This window comes from Orbicella faveolata, unplaced genomic scaffold, assembly GCF_042242905.1.
Source record: "Orbicella faveolata isolate gen_17 unplaced genomic scaffold, um_ofav_v1 contig_13, whole genome shotgun sequence".
In the NCBI taxonomy this organism is placed as follows: domain Eukaryota; kingdom Metazoa; phylum Cnidaria; class Anthozoa; order Scleractinia; family Merulinidae; genus Orbicella; species Orbicella faveolata.
The window spans coordinates 2,737,306-2,754,655 of record NW_028301540.1 but is presented as its reverse complement, the minus strand read 5'-3'; the positions used below and the strand labels follow the sequence as shown (position 1 = coordinate 2,754,655).

The 17,350-nt window shown below is 39.4% G+C and overlaps 2 protein-coding genes and 1 long non-coding RNA gene across 3 annotated transcripts in view; 2 read left to right on the top strand and 1 right to left on the bottom strand.

Moving 5' to 3' along the window:
• Positions 1 to 915: 915 nt before the first annotated feature.
• LOC110053896 (TGF-beta receptor type-2-like) lies at positions 916 to 6,043 on the top strand. Its single transcript, XM_089283931.1, has 5 exons — positions 916 to 1,114; positions 1,560 to 2,326; positions 3,924 to 4,068; positions 4,541 to 4,668; positions 5,702 to 6,043. Exons 1-5 carry the CDS (start codon positions 916 to 918, stop codon positions 5,816 to 5,818), a joined length of 1,356 nt encoding a protein of 451 aa, XP_089140057.1. The 3' UTR covers positions 5,819 to 6,043.
• A 1,267-nt stretch (positions 6,044 to 7,310) lies between these two features.
• The window catches only part of LOC110053893 (uncharacterized), a 64,295-nt gene continuing 54,255 nt past the window's right edge, over positions 7,311 to 17,350 (top strand). The window contains exons 1-8 of the mRNA XM_089284056.1: positions 7,311 to 7,643; positions 9,407 to 9,970; positions 11,020 to 11,048; positions 11,356 to 11,394; positions 12,791 to 12,844; positions 13,937 to 14,080; positions 15,074 to 15,145; positions 16,784 to 16,828. Of these exons, the coding sequence (XP_089140182.1) occupies positions 7,520 to 7,643; positions 9,407 to 9,970; positions 11,020 to 11,048; positions 11,356 to 11,394; positions 12,791 to 12,844; positions 13,937 to 14,080; positions 15,074 to 15,145; positions 16,784 to 16,828 (1,071 nt within the window). The 5' untranslated portion in view covers positions 7,311 to 7,519. The remainder of the gene's footprint in view (positions 7,644 to 9,406; positions 9,971 to 11,019; positions 11,049 to 11,355; positions 11,395 to 12,790; positions 12,845 to 13,936; positions 14,081 to 15,073; positions 15,146 to 16,783; positions 16,829 to 17,350) is intronic.
• Positions 10,208 to 11,360, bottom strand: LOC149114637 (uncharacterized). The gene is made up of 2 exons (XR_016205841.1): positions 11,283 to 11,360; positions 10,208 to 11,070 (listed from the first exon to the last, which is right to left on the bottom strand). It is a non-coding gene; the product is annotated as an uncharacterized LOC149114637 (long non-coding RNA).

Sequence of the window (17,350 nt, the reverse complement as noted above, 5' to 3'; positions counted from 1 at the left end):
CTACATTTACAGGGATAAACTAACTATGGATGCACGGCATTTCGAGTCGGATTTCTTGTCAGGATCTTGAATTAGGATTATATTTTGGGAACAGAGTGAGACCGTCCCCGTTCACAGTGTACCATGACATCTATGTGATTTTTACACAAAATTTACATGTAATAATTCTGAGACTATGAGCTCGAGATTTCTAGATAGTTGACGAGGGCGCAGCCTGAGTTAACTATCACGCGATAGAAATGTCGAGCAGATAATCTAATTGTTTTAGTATCAATCTAGTAGTCGTTCAAACTTTATCTAAATCACAGACACCTCGAAAACGAGAAGAAGCGGCCGCTTTTTAACAACCACACAATGCTAGGCTACTCACTGTCTACAATAGAATAGATAGTGAGAAGCGTAGCCAATAAGAGAGCGGCATTCGTGATAAACGCTAGTGGATTTATAATTAATAGTATAAAATGTATATACATACATAGCATTGCTGTAACTAATGAAATCTAACCGGAACCAAACCAGAGAAACAGTTAACCGTAGCAATCCGAAGTGAACGCTGACCGCAAATTAACCGGAGTGAAAGCTAGATGTGAGCAATTCGGAGAGGAACCTAACTTAACAGCAAGCAACAAAGACTGAAAGCCAACTGATCCTCGTCTAAAATCCTGGCTCGAAATCCTAACTCGCGATCCTGACTTGAGTTCTCACTTGAAATCCTGGTTCGATGTAGTTTTCCTCGTATTTTCAGATATAACGCACACACAGTGCAGTCGATCATGTGCGTCCTGCCGGGAATCATTTGCACACTGCAGCAAATCAACTGGTGTTTGCCAAAGCAACTGTCGCCGAACGAAACTCTGTAAAAGAAACAATGATCTTTGCCTGGCCACATGGCGCTGGAAAAACAACAGGGTGGTAATGTTCACAAGCTGTTTTCGTCTTCCTCCATTCTCCAACTCTTCTCATTACAACTCAAAGTGTCAAGCCACAGTTCTAAATGGAACAAGAACCTGTCTTTGCCAGGGCACTGGCTGTAATAGAAAGCCCATTGAACCAGTCAAAGAAGACTGGAAACAAGCCCTTAGCAGTGAAAACCCGAAACGGCTTCGTCAGAAACGTAAGTACTGTACATTACTGCCTTCCGTTTTTCATGCGTCTGTCCTGTTATTGATCATGAATTTCGTCATAACATTGTCAAAGTAGCTGTGGATCCATTTATTGAGTTAATTCTCTGATTTCCAGCATGCGAAGTCATTGATGTGTAGACTATGTCAGGCGTCTGTCGAAGGGAATTAATTTTGCACTGTCTTCTTCCTCTTTATGTGAATTTGCCTGGTACACACCAAACCACATTTCCATTTTTTGTGTACCGTAGGTAATTTTTTTTTTGTTAATAATTTCAATTTACAAAACACAGTTCTACAATACTTACTTACGTTACTTACAATACGGGTTACTTATGCTGCCGATACAACACTCAATACAGTTCCTTACAGAAAATACAATTACTTGCAATACGGGCTGCTTACACTGCTAACAATATAATACTCTACTTACCGTAGGTAATGTCACTGAGAATTCCTCAAGGACAGAAGAAAAAGAGCCCACAGCTGTGATGCCAGCTGATAAACAATCCAGCAGGGTGTTCACCATCGTGTGGATCAGTTTAGCTGCGGTCCCGTTACCGTTACTTATTGCCGGGCTGATAGCTCGACTTCGCAGATGCAGCAACGGCCACTTGGAAACAAAACTGTTTGAGGTCGTCGAAGATTCTTTTACAAGTGAATTCAATAGTGATCATGAAAGAATCATTCAGGATGCTGAACTAAACAAATTTGTAGCGCTGGAGACAGTGCTTTCTCAAGGACGATGTGCTACTGTTTGGAAGGGTCGTTTTACGGGACAACTCGTTGCGGTGAAGATCTTTCCAATAACATCCATCTCGGCCTGGCAGAAAGAGCGCAACATATATGAACTTTTGTCAGTAGGACATTCAAATATTCCAAAGCTAACAACCTTGAGGGAGGCTCGTAACCAAGACAACGATCCCTTATGGTTCATAATGGAGTATTGCGAGAATGGATCTCTTCGGGAGTATCTGGAGAAGAAAGTTCTGAGTTGGAGTGAAGCTATGGTATTAGCGAGTGGTATCACAAGTGCCGTTGCATTCCTTCACTCCGAGAGTTTTCAAGCTGGTGGTACAAAAGTTGCTGTTGCTCATCGAGATTTAAAAAGCACCAACGTGCTTGTGAGAAAAGATGGCACCAGTGTTATTTCAGATTTCGGCCTAGCAGTGCTCTTGAATTCTGTTGAAGACGAAAGCAAAAACGTAAGTCAATTCTAAATTGTATTTCAACGGCGAGGTACTGGGCGACTTATCATCTTGTTCAGTCATGTTTAAGATCTTTTTTTTTTCCTGTGTTTATGAACTGAGTTGCAGTCGAGATCGATAAACAGGCAAACCGATAAACAGGCAGACCGAGGCTACTATCCAGTCATCTTAAAGGGACACTGCCACAAATTTTAGCATGATTTTGGAAATCTCGAAAACATATATCGATCTTTGGAAGCTGAACAATAATGGTTTTATTTTGTAGGGCAGTACTCGACAAATAATTTGAACCCATTAGGAAGTGAGGATGGCTAACGATGGCGAGGGTAGAAACGCATTATGATATGGATTTTTGAAAAAGCGTCTGCATGTCAGTTTTTCAAAGCTTCAAGTTTGGCTCGAAAATCGTTGAAATTTTGCAAAAATGTTGCTGCAGTGTGGACTTTCTTCAAGAAATTGCTTTTAATCATTTAGTTAGAGCTAATTAAGTTGTTATTAGATAAATTTAGGAACCATTTCGTGAATTTATAACAGTTTTAAGCAAATATATCGTGACAGTGTCCCTTTAAGTCGAGGGTACACATGAAAATTAACCCTTACCCTTGGTTAATAGCAGGTTTATTATATAGCATACAGGACAGCATTTTCTATCGGAATACCGCGGAAAATCTCGACCCGCTTGGGTCGCCAATCATAGCGTAGAATTTGGTTCATCTTGTAAAAGTCCAATAAAGGTAAAAGGTTAAGTTTGCATACGAGCCAAGTGGCCCATCGGCCGGAGCTTATCCCGGTTTCTGTAGCATGAAGCGACTACAAATATTTCCACTCCCCCCTGGATGGGATGCGAGTGCATCGCACGGTTACCCCCAGCATTAAGTTCGCCTGTACCTATTTGTACACCTGGGCGGTGAAAGGTACTGTGAAAGTGTCTTGCACAAGGACACAACACAATGTCCCCGGCCAGGACTCGAACCCGGCCCGGGGGACCGCTCGATCCTGAGTCGAGAGCACTAAGCATGAGTCCACCGTTGTTGATTGATGATGAGGCCAACGCTGTTGATTCCGCTGAGGTCTGGTCACTCTAGCGACATAAGGACATAATGAATTACGACAAAATATATCGCTTATATCGGTAATGAGAACCAGGAAGAGATCGGTTTTTGTATGTGCATGTCGTTATGTTCATGCTGTTATGTTGCTAATATGTCATTATGTCAGCATGTTCACTCCGCAAACATAACTACAAAACGTCCTTCTTATGTCGTTATGTTGCAAGTGTGACAGAACCAGGTCCAAGGAGGGGGGTCTCCCATGTAAAAAGGAAGGGGGTGTTCGTCGGAAATTTTGAAAAGAGCTCCTAAAAGGCACCATAATCCTGTTTTGTGGGCGTGGCTTGGATTTTTTTACCCTCAAGAGGTACCAATTCTAAAACAACACATTATCTCCTGTCATTTGTTTCGGTTCAACCTCCTAAAAGATACCACAGGACTCCCGCTGTGGACCTGAACACCCTAAGAGGTAGCAAAACCGCTCTTTTCACCCCCCCCCCCCCCCCCCCAGGAACCAGGCTTGACTAGGCGTCTGATCTCAACAGATACAGGTGGGAACATATAGATACATGTCTCCTGAGGAGCTGCTTGCAACTGCGGACCTGGGCAGCACGGACGCCTTTAAGCAAATGGATATCTACTCAATGGCCTTGGTGCTCTGGGAGATCATTTCACGTTGCGAGGTTGCAGGTAAATACGGCACTGTCACCCTCTCACTTGCTCAGTGAAGCAAAAAGGTTAATAATAGCCGTATTTCCCTTGGAAGACGAACGATACGTCGCAGACGTATAACGCATCTAACTTTTGCAGTGTCTTAGCAAACATAACAAGCAAAAACTCTTACAAACCCTTTGTGAGATGGACTGTTTGGTCCCTTGATTGCAAATTTTAATATTGAGAGGATTCACAGTTCGAATAAGGTAAAGAAAGGTAAAGTCTGCATACGAGCCAAGGAGTGGCCCATAAGACCGGAGCTTATGGAGAAAAGACAAAGATTGGCCCTGTTCATTTAGCTGGCCCTTCCTTTGAGCACATCTCTACCCGACACTTTCGTTACTTAAGAAAATAAATAAATAAATAAATAAATAAATAAATAAATAAATAAATAAATAAATGTAAAGGACTTCTGAGCGAGAAGAGCGAATTAATGTTTTGTTTTCAGATGCGCGTCTCGATGAGTATCACCTACCTTTTGCAGAGACGGTTGGCACTGATGTGACATTGAACAATATGATTGAAGTTGTTGCACTAAAGCAGTGTAGACCTCACCTGCCAGGAACTGAGCATGAGGTAACTTTACCCGGGGAACGAACCTTGTAGGATGAAAAAAAAAAAAAAAAAACGCCAGTAACTATTAACGTATTCATGCTTTCAGTGAAAATGGTACTGTACAGTCACACAACCCGTCTGTGTTATTTGTGGAATGACCGATTCCGTCCAATTATCCAAGTGGATTACGGCTTTTCAATGGCATTGAAAAAAGATAACCATTCATAGTTATACATGCGAGACGATTGAAAGGAGAAATTATAAAGCCTGGTTTTCACTAAGGACGCAAGCACAAGCGCAAGCAAAAGAATAGGGATGACCCAAGTTAAACGAAATTCGACGCAAACACAAGCTTAAGCACAAGCAAAGCAAAGCACAAGCAAAGCAGGTAATCTGGATACAGTGTTTTCACTGGCCAAACATAACCACGTGTGGTAAATATCCTTGTGTTTTTATTATGCCTGAGCGGTATTTCATTTTCACTTGTTGCAGGGCAAACGCAAGCATAAGTGCAGGCACAAGAAAAAGAAAATTTTGTTCCTTGTGCTTGTGCTTGCGCTCATGCCTGTGTCAAGACCGTTTTTACGGTGAAATAAGAATTATTGTGTTTGCACTTGTGCTTGCGCTTGTGCTTGCGTCGCTAGTTAAAACCAGGCTTAAGATAGTAGCTTACTGTCTGGCTCTAAAGGTTTTCACCAGGAATAAAAGTATAGGTTAGGCAAGGAATACTGAATGTAAAGAACAGGTTGACAGCATCAACCTGCCTTGTGAGAACGAAAGATAGCAAACTGTCTTTATTGAAGATCAATATACGTAACGCACAAACTAAATGGTGGCCATTCCACTGGTAAAAAGATAAACCCAAACCTTTTTGTACACGCTAGTTCGCTTTAATTTATATTTAATTTTGCTTCTGTAAGTTGCATGAACTCACCCACAATCCTTGATCACGGCAAAATACTGGATAATATAGAACTAGAAATTTATCTCAGTATATTTTCTACTTTGAAATGATAACAACAACGGAGAGTTTTTTGTTTTGCTCTCGCTACAGGGCGTGAAACTGATTTGTCAGACAGTGCAGGAATGCTGGGATCCAGACCCCGAGGCTCGACTAACGGCCGACTGCGCTCAACTGAGACTCAAAGAACTGTTGACGAAGACGCAGTGATCTCCCAGAATAATCCACTTGGTGCCAGCGTAAATGGTCCTTTTATCGGGCCTCTACCTTGACAGACCTCCCCATGTTCCTCTGCCATGAACTACTGGGCTTTGTAGCCAGGCAAATAAGAAATGTCTAGAGCTTGCTCAAGCTAAATATGTAACGCCAGCGTTCAATTAAAAATGAAAATACATTTGCATTTGATTCGGTCCATGTGAAGTACGGCGTCTGAACTTGGCCTAAGGCACCGTCCACACTATACTGAAGGAATTTAAAAACGGAGGTTCCACTTTTTAAACGCATCAAATGGTTTCCGTCCACACCACGCCGGAGGAATTTTAAAACGCAACCATTACCGGTCATTTTGGATTTGTGTTTGAGGAAAACTCGGTCAGGGAAATCACATGACTATCGTGATGTCATCGTTTTCGAAAAGCTCCGTTTTCAAAATGTTTTCCGTCCACACGAAAACGCGAAGACGGCGTTTTCGAATTCCTCCGGTTTGAAGCGGCGTTTTCGAAAAGCTCCGTTTTCAAAATGTTTTCCGTCCACACTAAAGCGCAAAGCCGGCGTTTTCAAAGTCCTTCAGTTTGAATAGTGTTTACGATAAGCCCCGTTTTCGTGACGTGTTAGTGTGGGCGGTAGACCTAACCGTTGGAATAAAGCTGCGTTTTCAAATTTCTCCGGCGTAGTGCGGACGCAACGTGAGATGTTTCCTCTTTTTCTAACGAATTTTTTCAATTATTTAAGGTGATGGAAACTTCGTTTACTAATTCAATACTTTGTCAACAAAAAGATCTGATATTATTTGTACATGCTGTAATAAATACTTAAAAATACTTACAATCGACAGACAGTGTTGCATTGCATTATTTACAATAACATATGTGGGTCAAGGTGCGTGACGTGTGTTGTGGCACGCCAGACAGTCACGCAAGCCCGTGTGAGCTTCCGAATGCCATAAAAAATTTCTGTTATCAATAAATCACGCAAATCCATCAAATCTACCAGTCTGAAAATGCCAAGAAAGATGTAGGTAGAAGATTTAATGGTTCCAGTTAAGACATTATATAGCTTTTACTTTTATCAAATCTGGTTGTAGTAATGGCCAACCGAATATTAAGTGTACAAAAAGCAAAAAGATGTTTAGCAGCTGCGTGACCTTGCTATCAAGGAATTTTCGAAGCACTTCACAATGACAAAGCCATGTTGTTTCGTCGCCTGATTTGTGACATGATGTTTGCCTCGTTTATACAATGTGAACAGCAATGCGGGAAGCTACGAAAAACTGTGGCTCTAAGTGTCTCTCGTTGAAAAAAAGGCGTGATTTATCCATGGGCTGATTGGGTTTGTCGTGACAACGAAGACCATTCTTTCGAATGACATCTGCATCGTAACAGAAATCTTGACATAACAAAATATGTACGTATTAAAAGCCCCTACACTGAGAATCCCTGTATCTGGCGCGCGTCACAAGCAACAGAGAACAATACCGCGTTATTCACATACGCGCTTTACAGACAATTGACCCCAACATATGAATGCAGCTCACAATTTTATAGTACACGTATTTTGTTTCAAAGGTGCAGACAGACCACTTTCTTTCGTCTTCTGTAGCCATTGGGTCGTTGTAAGGTCTCTTGCTGGCGTTGTGTACTTGTACGCATTTTGCGCCAAGGAGGGCCTGTTTACGACGCTTTGCTATCAAACATGGTCTCCTCCAACAACTCTTTAATGCCTCTGCGCCTGTTAGCGGTAGTCTGTCTTCTTCTTAGTGCGGCGTACGCCCAAGAGGAAGGCGGAGAAGGTGAAGGAGGCGAAGAGGAAGGAAACGGTAGGGACAAAAAAATTTAAGATAATCGATACAATGTGAAACAGTTGTAAACCTTTCTGCGCAACCCCTCGTGTATATAAACGACATTGCAAACCCGTCGCGTGTCTTTAGAGCACGTCGTGTGCGTGAGACGATAGTAGTCAGATCGACAGTGTACCCCAAGCTCGTACAAGTTACTCCACTATTAAATCGAGTTAACAGTTTAAGCCAAGGGAAACGGTATAACTGATATTTCGCCTGCCAGCTGTTATGTGTAAATTCTACATGAAGTTGGCAAAGTATAGAAAATTAAATAAACCCGAGAATTAAACTTAACTATATTCAAACGCAAATTATGATTATTGACTTAAATGCCCCTTTTGTATACCAAAGACGTGTATGGGCTGTAAGAGGTACTTAGTGTTGCTGAAAAGTTCTTTAAATAAGACATTCTCTGAGAAAAGGTAGCAGTAGGTCTTCAGACACATGCCTGCGTGATCATAAATTCAAAGACAACAGATATTGTTATCACAAGGAAAGCCATTCCGGTGCTCAACGGAAAATCTGCCAGTAATCACTTTAAGACATCGAACATATTAACATTTACATCACCAGAAAAGTTAAGAATAAGATATTTTGATCATAAATGACTGAAGGCGAAAAAAATTTCATGCTTGATGGTAAAATTTGGAAAACGAAGATTAGAACCGCAACAGGCCGATCTTGTGGTTTCCCGGGGTTTGGAACTCACGTAACGTGTTATCTCACGAATGTTTAGCACGCCAGTTTTCGTTCATATTGTAGAACTACGAAGAACAAGGAGGGAAACTCCCGTATGCTTCAAACAACTGAAAAAAAAAAAGCTCTTTTTGTGTTAAGTTCTGGTCATTGGGTGCAAAAAGCGAACTATGATGACCGTTGTTTTATAATCTGAAGACGATAACCGATACGATAGGCCACTGCACGACACAGGAATGCTGAAATAGAGGGGTTTTGTCTTATAGTTTCATTGTGTGACAGTGTAACTCAAACCATACAAAGATCGCCCAGTTCGCCACCTTTTTGAATAAGAACGACAAATCTGCCGCGAAATACAGTTCGTATGAAACAAATACTGCAAAATGTTGAATTCGAAATGCTGACTTTATACGATTTCATGGAAAGTCGCGCTATCTAAATTTTTATCAATACAGTATTATTATTACTATTAATATTATATTGTTACATTATTTTCCTCTCACAAGCTAGATTTATTGCCAGCCGATTTATATGTTAAATTATGCAAATAAGTTCCTCGGCTAGTGTATCTTCTTTGTTGCATGCAGTATACTTTATATATCTTCATGTTTAGTTATGCTTTCTTAGAAACGGTAATAAAACTTCTCATATTCTTCATCAGGGCAAGTGTTATAATACTACAGACTTCAGCTTGACAAACTTGTTACTGTGGTAGTTAACTATCTAGCCTGCAGAACAGGCGTACGTCATTTTCAAGTTGACAACGAGCTGAGTATACCTCAAGTAGTTTCAAGTGAAAGAGGGAAAAGAATTACAGTTGAACCACACTATTTCGAACTCTCAGGGGAAATAAAAAATAGCTCGAAATGGCGGGAGTTTGAAATAGCCGATAGTAAACTGACTGAAGGGCAAATCCAAGAGAAATGGTTTGAGTTTGAAATAACGGGGGTTCGAAAAAACAGAGTTTGAATTAGCCAGGTACAACAGTATTTATAAATAAAGAATTAATTATCCATCAAACTCAGGTTGTTACTTTACCTCAACAGTGTGTGACAAAGACTTTGATCTGACATTTTTGATTGACGGCAGTGGAAGTATCAGGCAAGCTGGAGCAGGAAACTTCGACCTGATGAAGACCTTTATAAAAAGGGTGATTGATGGATTCAATGTAGGTTTTGACAATACCCATGTAGGTGCAATTATATACTCGTCTTCGTCGTATGTTAAACCGGTGTTTGGTTTGGGGACTTACTTCAACAAAAAAAACATCGACAAAGCCATTGACGACATGCAATACCCCTCTGGCGGAACATCCACAGGAAAAGCACTTGAAAAAGCAAGGACTCAGTTGTATACGCCAGCGCAAGACAGAGAAGATAAACCCAATGTTTGTATTGTCATCACAGATGGAAAGGCAGATGATTCAGTTGAGCAACCGGCAAATGAATTACGTACATTAAAAGAAGCTACCATATTTGCTATAGGTGTTGGAAAGAATTTCGATAACGCTGAGTTGGAGAAGATGGCGGGAAATACAAGAAATGTGTACACTGCTGATTTCAATGATTTGGAAAATGTCATAGAACAGATAAAGTTATCTGCTTGCCAAGGTTCGCTTTAGTTCTTAATTTAGAATGGTTTAATTAATTCTTATATGTGGACTAATCTGAATGAATGAGTTAACAATTACTGGATGAGGGTGAAAAAAACATTGTGATTTTGTCAGTGCCGAGCAGATCAATTATTTGCCAAAGCTGAAGGATGAGACATTAATAATTGATCTGCACAACACTGACAAATCATGATATCTTAGGATAACTGAGTTCAATAATTTTTTTATCATTCGATCACCAACTGTGTTTTTTTTTAATGTAAATCACTCTCTGGTATTGTCATACATTGTAAACAGGTTAATAGCTAGTAAGAAACAAGATACCAAAGCTTTTTGTCCTGTGAGCATGGCTGAACCAAGTCACATGCCAAAACATCCCCGTATAGGGCTGGAAGTTCAAATCCATGGTCTCAATTGAGCGTCAGGAGGAGGAGAATTTATGAGGCCTTGGAAATTCTGCTCCAGTCCCTGACACTCAATCAAAACCATGTATTTGAATTTCCAGCCCTATACATGGATGTTTTGGCCCATTCCTTGGTTGACCCAAGCTCATGTGACAAACAGATTTCCGCCACATTCAATTGAGAAAGATGTGCCTGAGCTGTGACAGGGTGGAAAGTTTATGATCGCTAAAACATTAACTCTGCTTTGGCAACTTGTACAGAATTTTTTCAACCTATACAAAAATTTGTATGTTATCCTTCTTATCATAATTTTCTAAATGTCTTACAAGTTGTTCTCTGGTCAAGGATTAGTTTAGTTCCATAAACAAGCGAGAAAAAAAAAAAAAGAAAAAAAAAAGAAAGAAAGAAAAAGGAATGATGCCAAAATCCACCCATCTGGACTGAACAAGCATGGTCAACAGATCAATATAGAGTTCATTACCCTTGGGTAGCTGAATAACTGCGCAAGGATTTAGTTCACTTCTGCCAGCTGCTTGTCTCAAGCAAGTCACATAAAACGGATATATGTAGAGTGGTCTGAGAGTAAAAAAACAAAAACATTTTCATTTAACTGGTACTCACACTTATTGTTCCCTTTTCATAGCCGAACAGCGACCACCACCTCCACGAAGGGTAAATATTGTTGTGTTACATGCTGTGATATAAGAATGCAAATGTTGAACTTGTTGTTGTGGTCAGTCATTATTTCTGATAATCAGCTGAAAACTGGGAAAAAAGTCTCGGAAAGCATGATTAAATGAGTATGACTGAGATGAAATGGGCCAGTAAAACATGCATTCCAAAATTAAGCTTAAAACAAACGGCCAAGATCAATATTATTGACACAAAATGGCAAAAATAATTCACCTTAGGTCGCTTGACTGCCATCTCAATAAACTCTGAAAATAACACTAACTCCTTTTATCTTTTTATACTTCAGGTAGGGCCGCCTGGCGATCCTGGCCCGAGAGGCGATAAGGTATTTCACAAAAACTCCATATTAAAAAGTTTTTTTTAAAAATAGGTTTACCTTTGTGCAGGCTCACAAATGTTCAGCAGCTACTTACTGACTTCATAGGAGTACGTTGTGTAAGACAACTTACAGTGTGTGTAAAATGTGGAAGTAGAATCAGTCGGGTACACTTAGAGTGGAGACAACTCAAAGGTCTTAATTTTAGGTAAGGTTATGAACTAAGGCCTTTTTTGTTTGCCTTTTGACATTAACGTTTTTGTTGGCTCCACAATCATCTACAGTTGCCTATCTTTTTTTTTTAAACAATTACTTCCACACTCACAGACAAAACTACTTACAATGCAAACTACTTACAGACACTGCTTACAATGCAATACATTAAGCTTAATACATTAATTACCTACATTAAGATAGTTACACGAAATACCCAACTTACATAACGTTACATTCCTTACTTTACGGTATTTACGCCACAGTTACAAATCATACAATTTTTATATACTACTGGCTTGGCTATACTTACATCACGGTACTTCCACCTCCCCCCTCCCACTGTTGTATATTAATTTTAATTAGACAAGATTAAACTCCTTCCTACAGCTGCCATCCTCTTCCTGATCTTTGTGTCAGGATTTATTTTAAGAACCACCATTGTATGCTACCACTTTAGCTAAAAAAACTTTTAGTAAAAGACCATGAAAAGAAGTTTTTGTATTTTCTGGTTTTTGTTGTTTTGCTACAGATATTTGCCCACGTATGATCAACGAATGAAATAAATCTAAGCACGGACACATAAGTCTGTTAACTTTTTGTGCATCCGACCACTTTTATTGCTTTTGAAATCTAATAATAACTTGTAATTAATTTATAGTTTTTACTGCACCTGTTTATTTCTTTTTAGTTTTCAAAACCTGTGATGTTACATGCATGGTTTCACTTCCAACATTCAATGTTAAAGCCTCATTTGCATTGCTTTAATGAACTTTGTTTACACTTTTTTCATCAAACCTATTGAAGCATGTAAAGTTCAGTTCTGTGAGACACATTATTAACACCATGTGGTGTCAATAATGTGACTCAGAGAACAGACTCGGGGGGGGGGGGGAACAGACTCTTGGGGGCAGAGGTAGGGGTGAATGATATGGTAAAAGCATGAATTTAGTTTGTACTGAACCCTGTCGTGCACTAGAAATTTTAATTTCAGAGCGTATGTGTAGGTATGATGTATTTTTGTCGGTTTTTTTTTCTCTGCTTATTAAATGTGCATGAATGCATAAGTGCATGAATTTTTTTGGTACAAATATGCTTGTAGGATATTTTTTTTTTCAAAATCACCTTCTCTCTCCATCAAAAGTGAAATGGCCTACCACTAAGATTAATTTATTTCAATCTATATTTTTAGGGAGCCACAGGGCCTATTGGTGTTGATGGACCTGTCGGGCTCAGAGGGATAACGGTAGGTTTCTGAAATGCTTTCCCTCTGAAGTTGAATGGCCGACTTCTAATGCCATTTAAGCTTAAATTTAAGTCAGCTCAAACTCTAGGTGACTCTAGCCTAGATTAACAGCTGCTGTTCAGACAAGGAGCCTGCACTTCTTTTCCAAACTTCTACTCCAGTGCACAATTGATTATTTGCTAATTTTGCAATTTGTCTGGATTATACGTACAGTGTTTAAATTTATGGCGAGTAATTTGTACAGTTCTGTTTTGAAGTAATGAAATTCAAAAAGTTCCTTTGACTGCCTGTAGCTTCATCCAATTTTTGGTAATCCTGGGAATTTTTTTCCATCTGATTATTTCCAAATTGGATCATGAGGTAGTCCTATTTCATATACAAATATTAACGCGGCTGTTGATGAACCTGAGCTGACATTACTTGTGTAGTTCAATTGGTCTGCATGAACATGTAGTTCCATGCAGGAACTGAACAATGCTGCAGGAATTTTTACCAAATTTATGCCAGAAAAGTGCTTTAAGAAAAGCATGAGGCATGGTTGAATAAGTTCTTCTTGAGTATTCTAAAACTATTCAGAAGTGCTTGCTTATATAACTCAATATTGCATGAGGAACTAAGCTTTTAAAATATACTGTCTAGCTATTTCCTTTAAAAAACGTGTTAACTTGTGTGTGCTCAAACTTGTAAATGTATAGTTGGCCCTGTGTATTAAACTTTAATTGGTAAAGCATGTGAGTGATGTACAGACTGTGCATGTGCGTTGTGTTTTTAAATTGTGCTAAAATGAAATTTCTTAACTATTGCACCCGCCTGGGCCACAACATAATTCCAGAGGTGAAGAATGGTAACTTTGAGACTTTGCAAGCTGGTGAGAGTTAGTAATCGAGAGAATGTAAGACTGGGGAAAATTTTAAGATGGTAAGACTCAAAAAATATGTCTATTAGTAAACTTCTGCATTAGGCAGGTCACCAGTCAAATGTTTTAAGGGACCAATGATTAGCTGCTCCTTACTAATACACTGTACGTAGTACTTCTATGTAGGTTTTGCAAAATAGTTTTGTGTTCTGAATGCAAATTTCCTTCTTGGTCAGGGTGAAGATGGTTCACCTGGACCCAAGGGATTGCCTGGATCACCTGGCCTTCCTGGACGGCCTGGCCCTCCTGGCCCATTTGTGTTGGTTCCTCCTGGTGGAGGACCAGATGAAGGAGGTCCTGATCCACTCACAATTTCTGAGGTAACCCTGTTGGTAACCTGTTACAATAATTGTGATTGCTGTCACAAGTGAGACTTGAAATGATTAGGCTAGCATTCTGGGGACTGTCTTTAACTTGTTTCGCTGTGCAGACTACATATCAAATTGACAGTTAAAGACGGATGTTTTTAAGGACGGAGCTGAGGTATTAATGAAAGGGTGTTTTTAAAACACAAAATGGAGGAATGGCACCACGGTTAGCCTAAATAGCGCTCTGGTTAGCCTAAATATCACTGACCCGAAAGTGGCTAGTTCTCAATAATAGTGACAGTTACCGTAGCCTTACAGACATCCTTATCCCACATTGACTCTTACTTGTAGTGCTATTTCCTCAATATTTTCAAGTTTTAAAGACACCATTAATCAAACTCAAATCTATTTGGTGACTAGTGATGAACATTGTTGTAGAGATGAATAATTAACTTAGAAAAATCCAAATCTGGAAGATCAGGAGGTTTCCCTTGTGCTCAAACCCCAAAAAGAAAAATGAAAGAATTTGGATAAAGTCTCCAGCCATTCAACTATTTGAATAAACTATGTACATGTGTACTCAGTTTACTTTTTGTTATAATTATATGGATCCCAGAAACTCTGAGAGATTCCATGCCCTTCAAGAGTCTGGCAAGTGTCTTATACTAAGTGTTATGCACATGTACTTTTATCTTCATTCTTTATTTTAAGTTTGTGTTTCTTTCTGGTTACAACATTGGTTGGGGGGGGGGGGGGGGATAGAGGGCCAGAGCCTGAGAGAATAGGTGGCGGGAGGCAGGAGATAAAGGTACCAGAAGCAGGTGAGCAGGGTACGGGATGCGGGAGTTTCTGACCTCCCCTTCCCCCCTACAGTGGCCAGTTTTATGGCGTACGTTTACACCACTTCCTTCCCTTGAATTTCTTGTTCAGAGTCTTGGCAACATTTGGTCAGTAATATTTAAGCCTGATCGAAGTTGTAATATTAGTTTCATTTTGTGTTTAAAGATTCGTTCTCAGGATTCAAAGGGCCCTGGTGCATCAAGAATCCAGACTGTCAGGGGACCTCCTGGGGAAGCTGTAAGTTCTGGGCCCTTAGTACTGGTTGCAGAGTTACTACTAACATTATTTAAATTAATAAGTATTAATTATGTCTAGCTAAGTAAATAATAGTATGGTGTTAAGGAATGTCTTAAAGGCCAAATTATTTTGGCAAGAAGTACAAGATTGCAGATAGAAGTGGATTGCATTTAAGAAATAGAAGACAGGAGTGGATCGTAGCTTGGGAGAATAAGAAATACTGTGGGAACACAAGCCAATAGATGAATGTTTTCACAGCTTTTTCAAATTCTCCCAAACTTTCTTGAGTGCTTTTATAACTCGCCTGGAACATGAAGAAAATTTTTATCTTATTTAGAAAACAGTTCAAAGAAAATAACAAACAAAGTGACTGTGAGAACTTTTCTGTGGTTCATCAAGTTATAAAAACATGATTTTTAACAAAGCGCGCATACATGTATTTTCTTTGAGGTATTAGCTAATTGATTTTGTGACAAGATTCCAAGCCAAAATTGAAATAAGTTTTTTCATTTTGGCTAATATTTCTTTGAGCACCTTCACCTTTTTTCAGCATTGATTTTCTCTTTAACTGCCAGAATTATAATGCCCCAATTAGGGGCTACTGGAATACAGAATATTTACAGTAGCAAAAACATTCATGGGGCACAGGATATTTGGGAGTAAAATTAATGGAAGTGGGACAATTAGAACAGATATCCTGGGATATCAAGTAGGGAATTGTTAATTTCTGAAATTGGAATAATTGGGTACGTCAAAAATTAACAGGATATATGTACTGGATACTCACATTTCCCTTAAAGGTCATGGCCTCAAGCTTCCAGGGTGGCCATACCCATATTACAACACAAAATTTTATATCAGCTGGAATATGCTTTCCCTTTAAGCCAGACTCAAATTGACGATGAGTTACTTTTTAAAATTGTTTACTGTCAAATCTCTTTAAAAATATCTAACCTTAAGGTAGTTAATGGCCGTTGCATATATAACAGTAGCCATTACAGTGGAGCTCTTGGGCACCAAAGGGATGTGTCAGTAGAGCCCCATTACTTAGAAAATTTGGTAACCCATCAAGCTAAAAACTGTTGGTTGTCACATGATTGTCCGTCCCTCTATCCATACGCCCCCTCATGAAAATCAATGTGAAATGTCATCCTGCAACAACCTCATTCCTTGGGCTTTTCTGTTAGAGGTTTGGAGTGGCGGGTTTATAGTGTGCATCTTTGTTGTTGGACATCCATGTTACAATATGTTCAATTGAAACCTGTCAAGACAAGGTATCAGCTCACCATTATCATGTGGCCATATTACAGGCTCGTGCTTAGAGGTCAATTGAGGTCACATCCTTTTTTGAAGTTGACCTCTGCTCAGGTACAGGTTTTTGACTGGATCACAGGCTCAACCCAGGATAAACTTATTGTAACCAGGAGCTCCACTTTTAGGCTTGGCTAAATCTATATAGTGTATATTTCATTATATTTATGGCAGGTATCATTTTTTAAAGAGCATGGATGATAAAAGGAATGATCAGGATAAAACATCTTGACCATTCATACTGCTTGGTGTTACTGGATGATACACTGTTAGTAGTATTATTCATTCATTCATTAATTATTTATTTATTATTTATTTTATTTCCAGGGTTCTCCTGGGAGGTCAGGACCTCCTGGTACAAGAGGACAGGAGGTTAGTTTAAACATGGTGTTTTAATAACTGATTTGTGAATTCCAAATTTGAATCTGTGTTAATTGCATTCACACTGTACACACTTCTTTAAGACGATTTCTTAGTATTGCATTGCGCAACCCTACTGCGCACGATTTTCACGTCATCAGGAGCGCGTACATGAGCGTGTGCTCGTACAAGACTTAAGAGATTTCCCTCAAACTAAGCTCGATAGCGAAATAAATGCTCCTTTTCTCTTAAATGAGCACGGTGACCCCTGATTTTTTTTGAGGTATTTGCTAAGAACAGTCTAATAAAGAACATATTTGAAGAAGAAAAAAAGTTTGATGGTGGAACATGATTTTTTTTGGGAAAATAGTTCTGTACTGGGTGTATTTTGGCCAAGGCAAGGACTTCAAGCTAACCAAGGAACTGTGAAGTGGAAGGATAAATAGGAAGTGCAATATTCCCACAACCAGGCAATCAAAAACGGCTTAGAGGAAGCAATATTGCACGCTTATGTGAATAGAAGAAGCTTTACTT

Excerpts from the sequence above, each read along its gene's own strand:
- LOC110053896 (XM_089283931.1), top strand. The coding sequence starts at position 916 with ATGTTCACAAGCTGTTTTCGTCTTCCTCCATTCTCCAACTCTTCTCAT. Across the intron at positions 2,327-3,923 it reads TTGAAGACGAAAGCAAAAAC|ATACAGGTGGGAACATATAG; the intron begins GTAAGTCAATTC and ends TGATCTCAACAG. Across the intron at positions 4,069-4,540 it reads TTCACGTTGCGAGGTTGCAG|ATGCGCGTCTCGATGAGTAT; the intron begins GTAAATACGGCA and ends TTTTGTTTTCAG.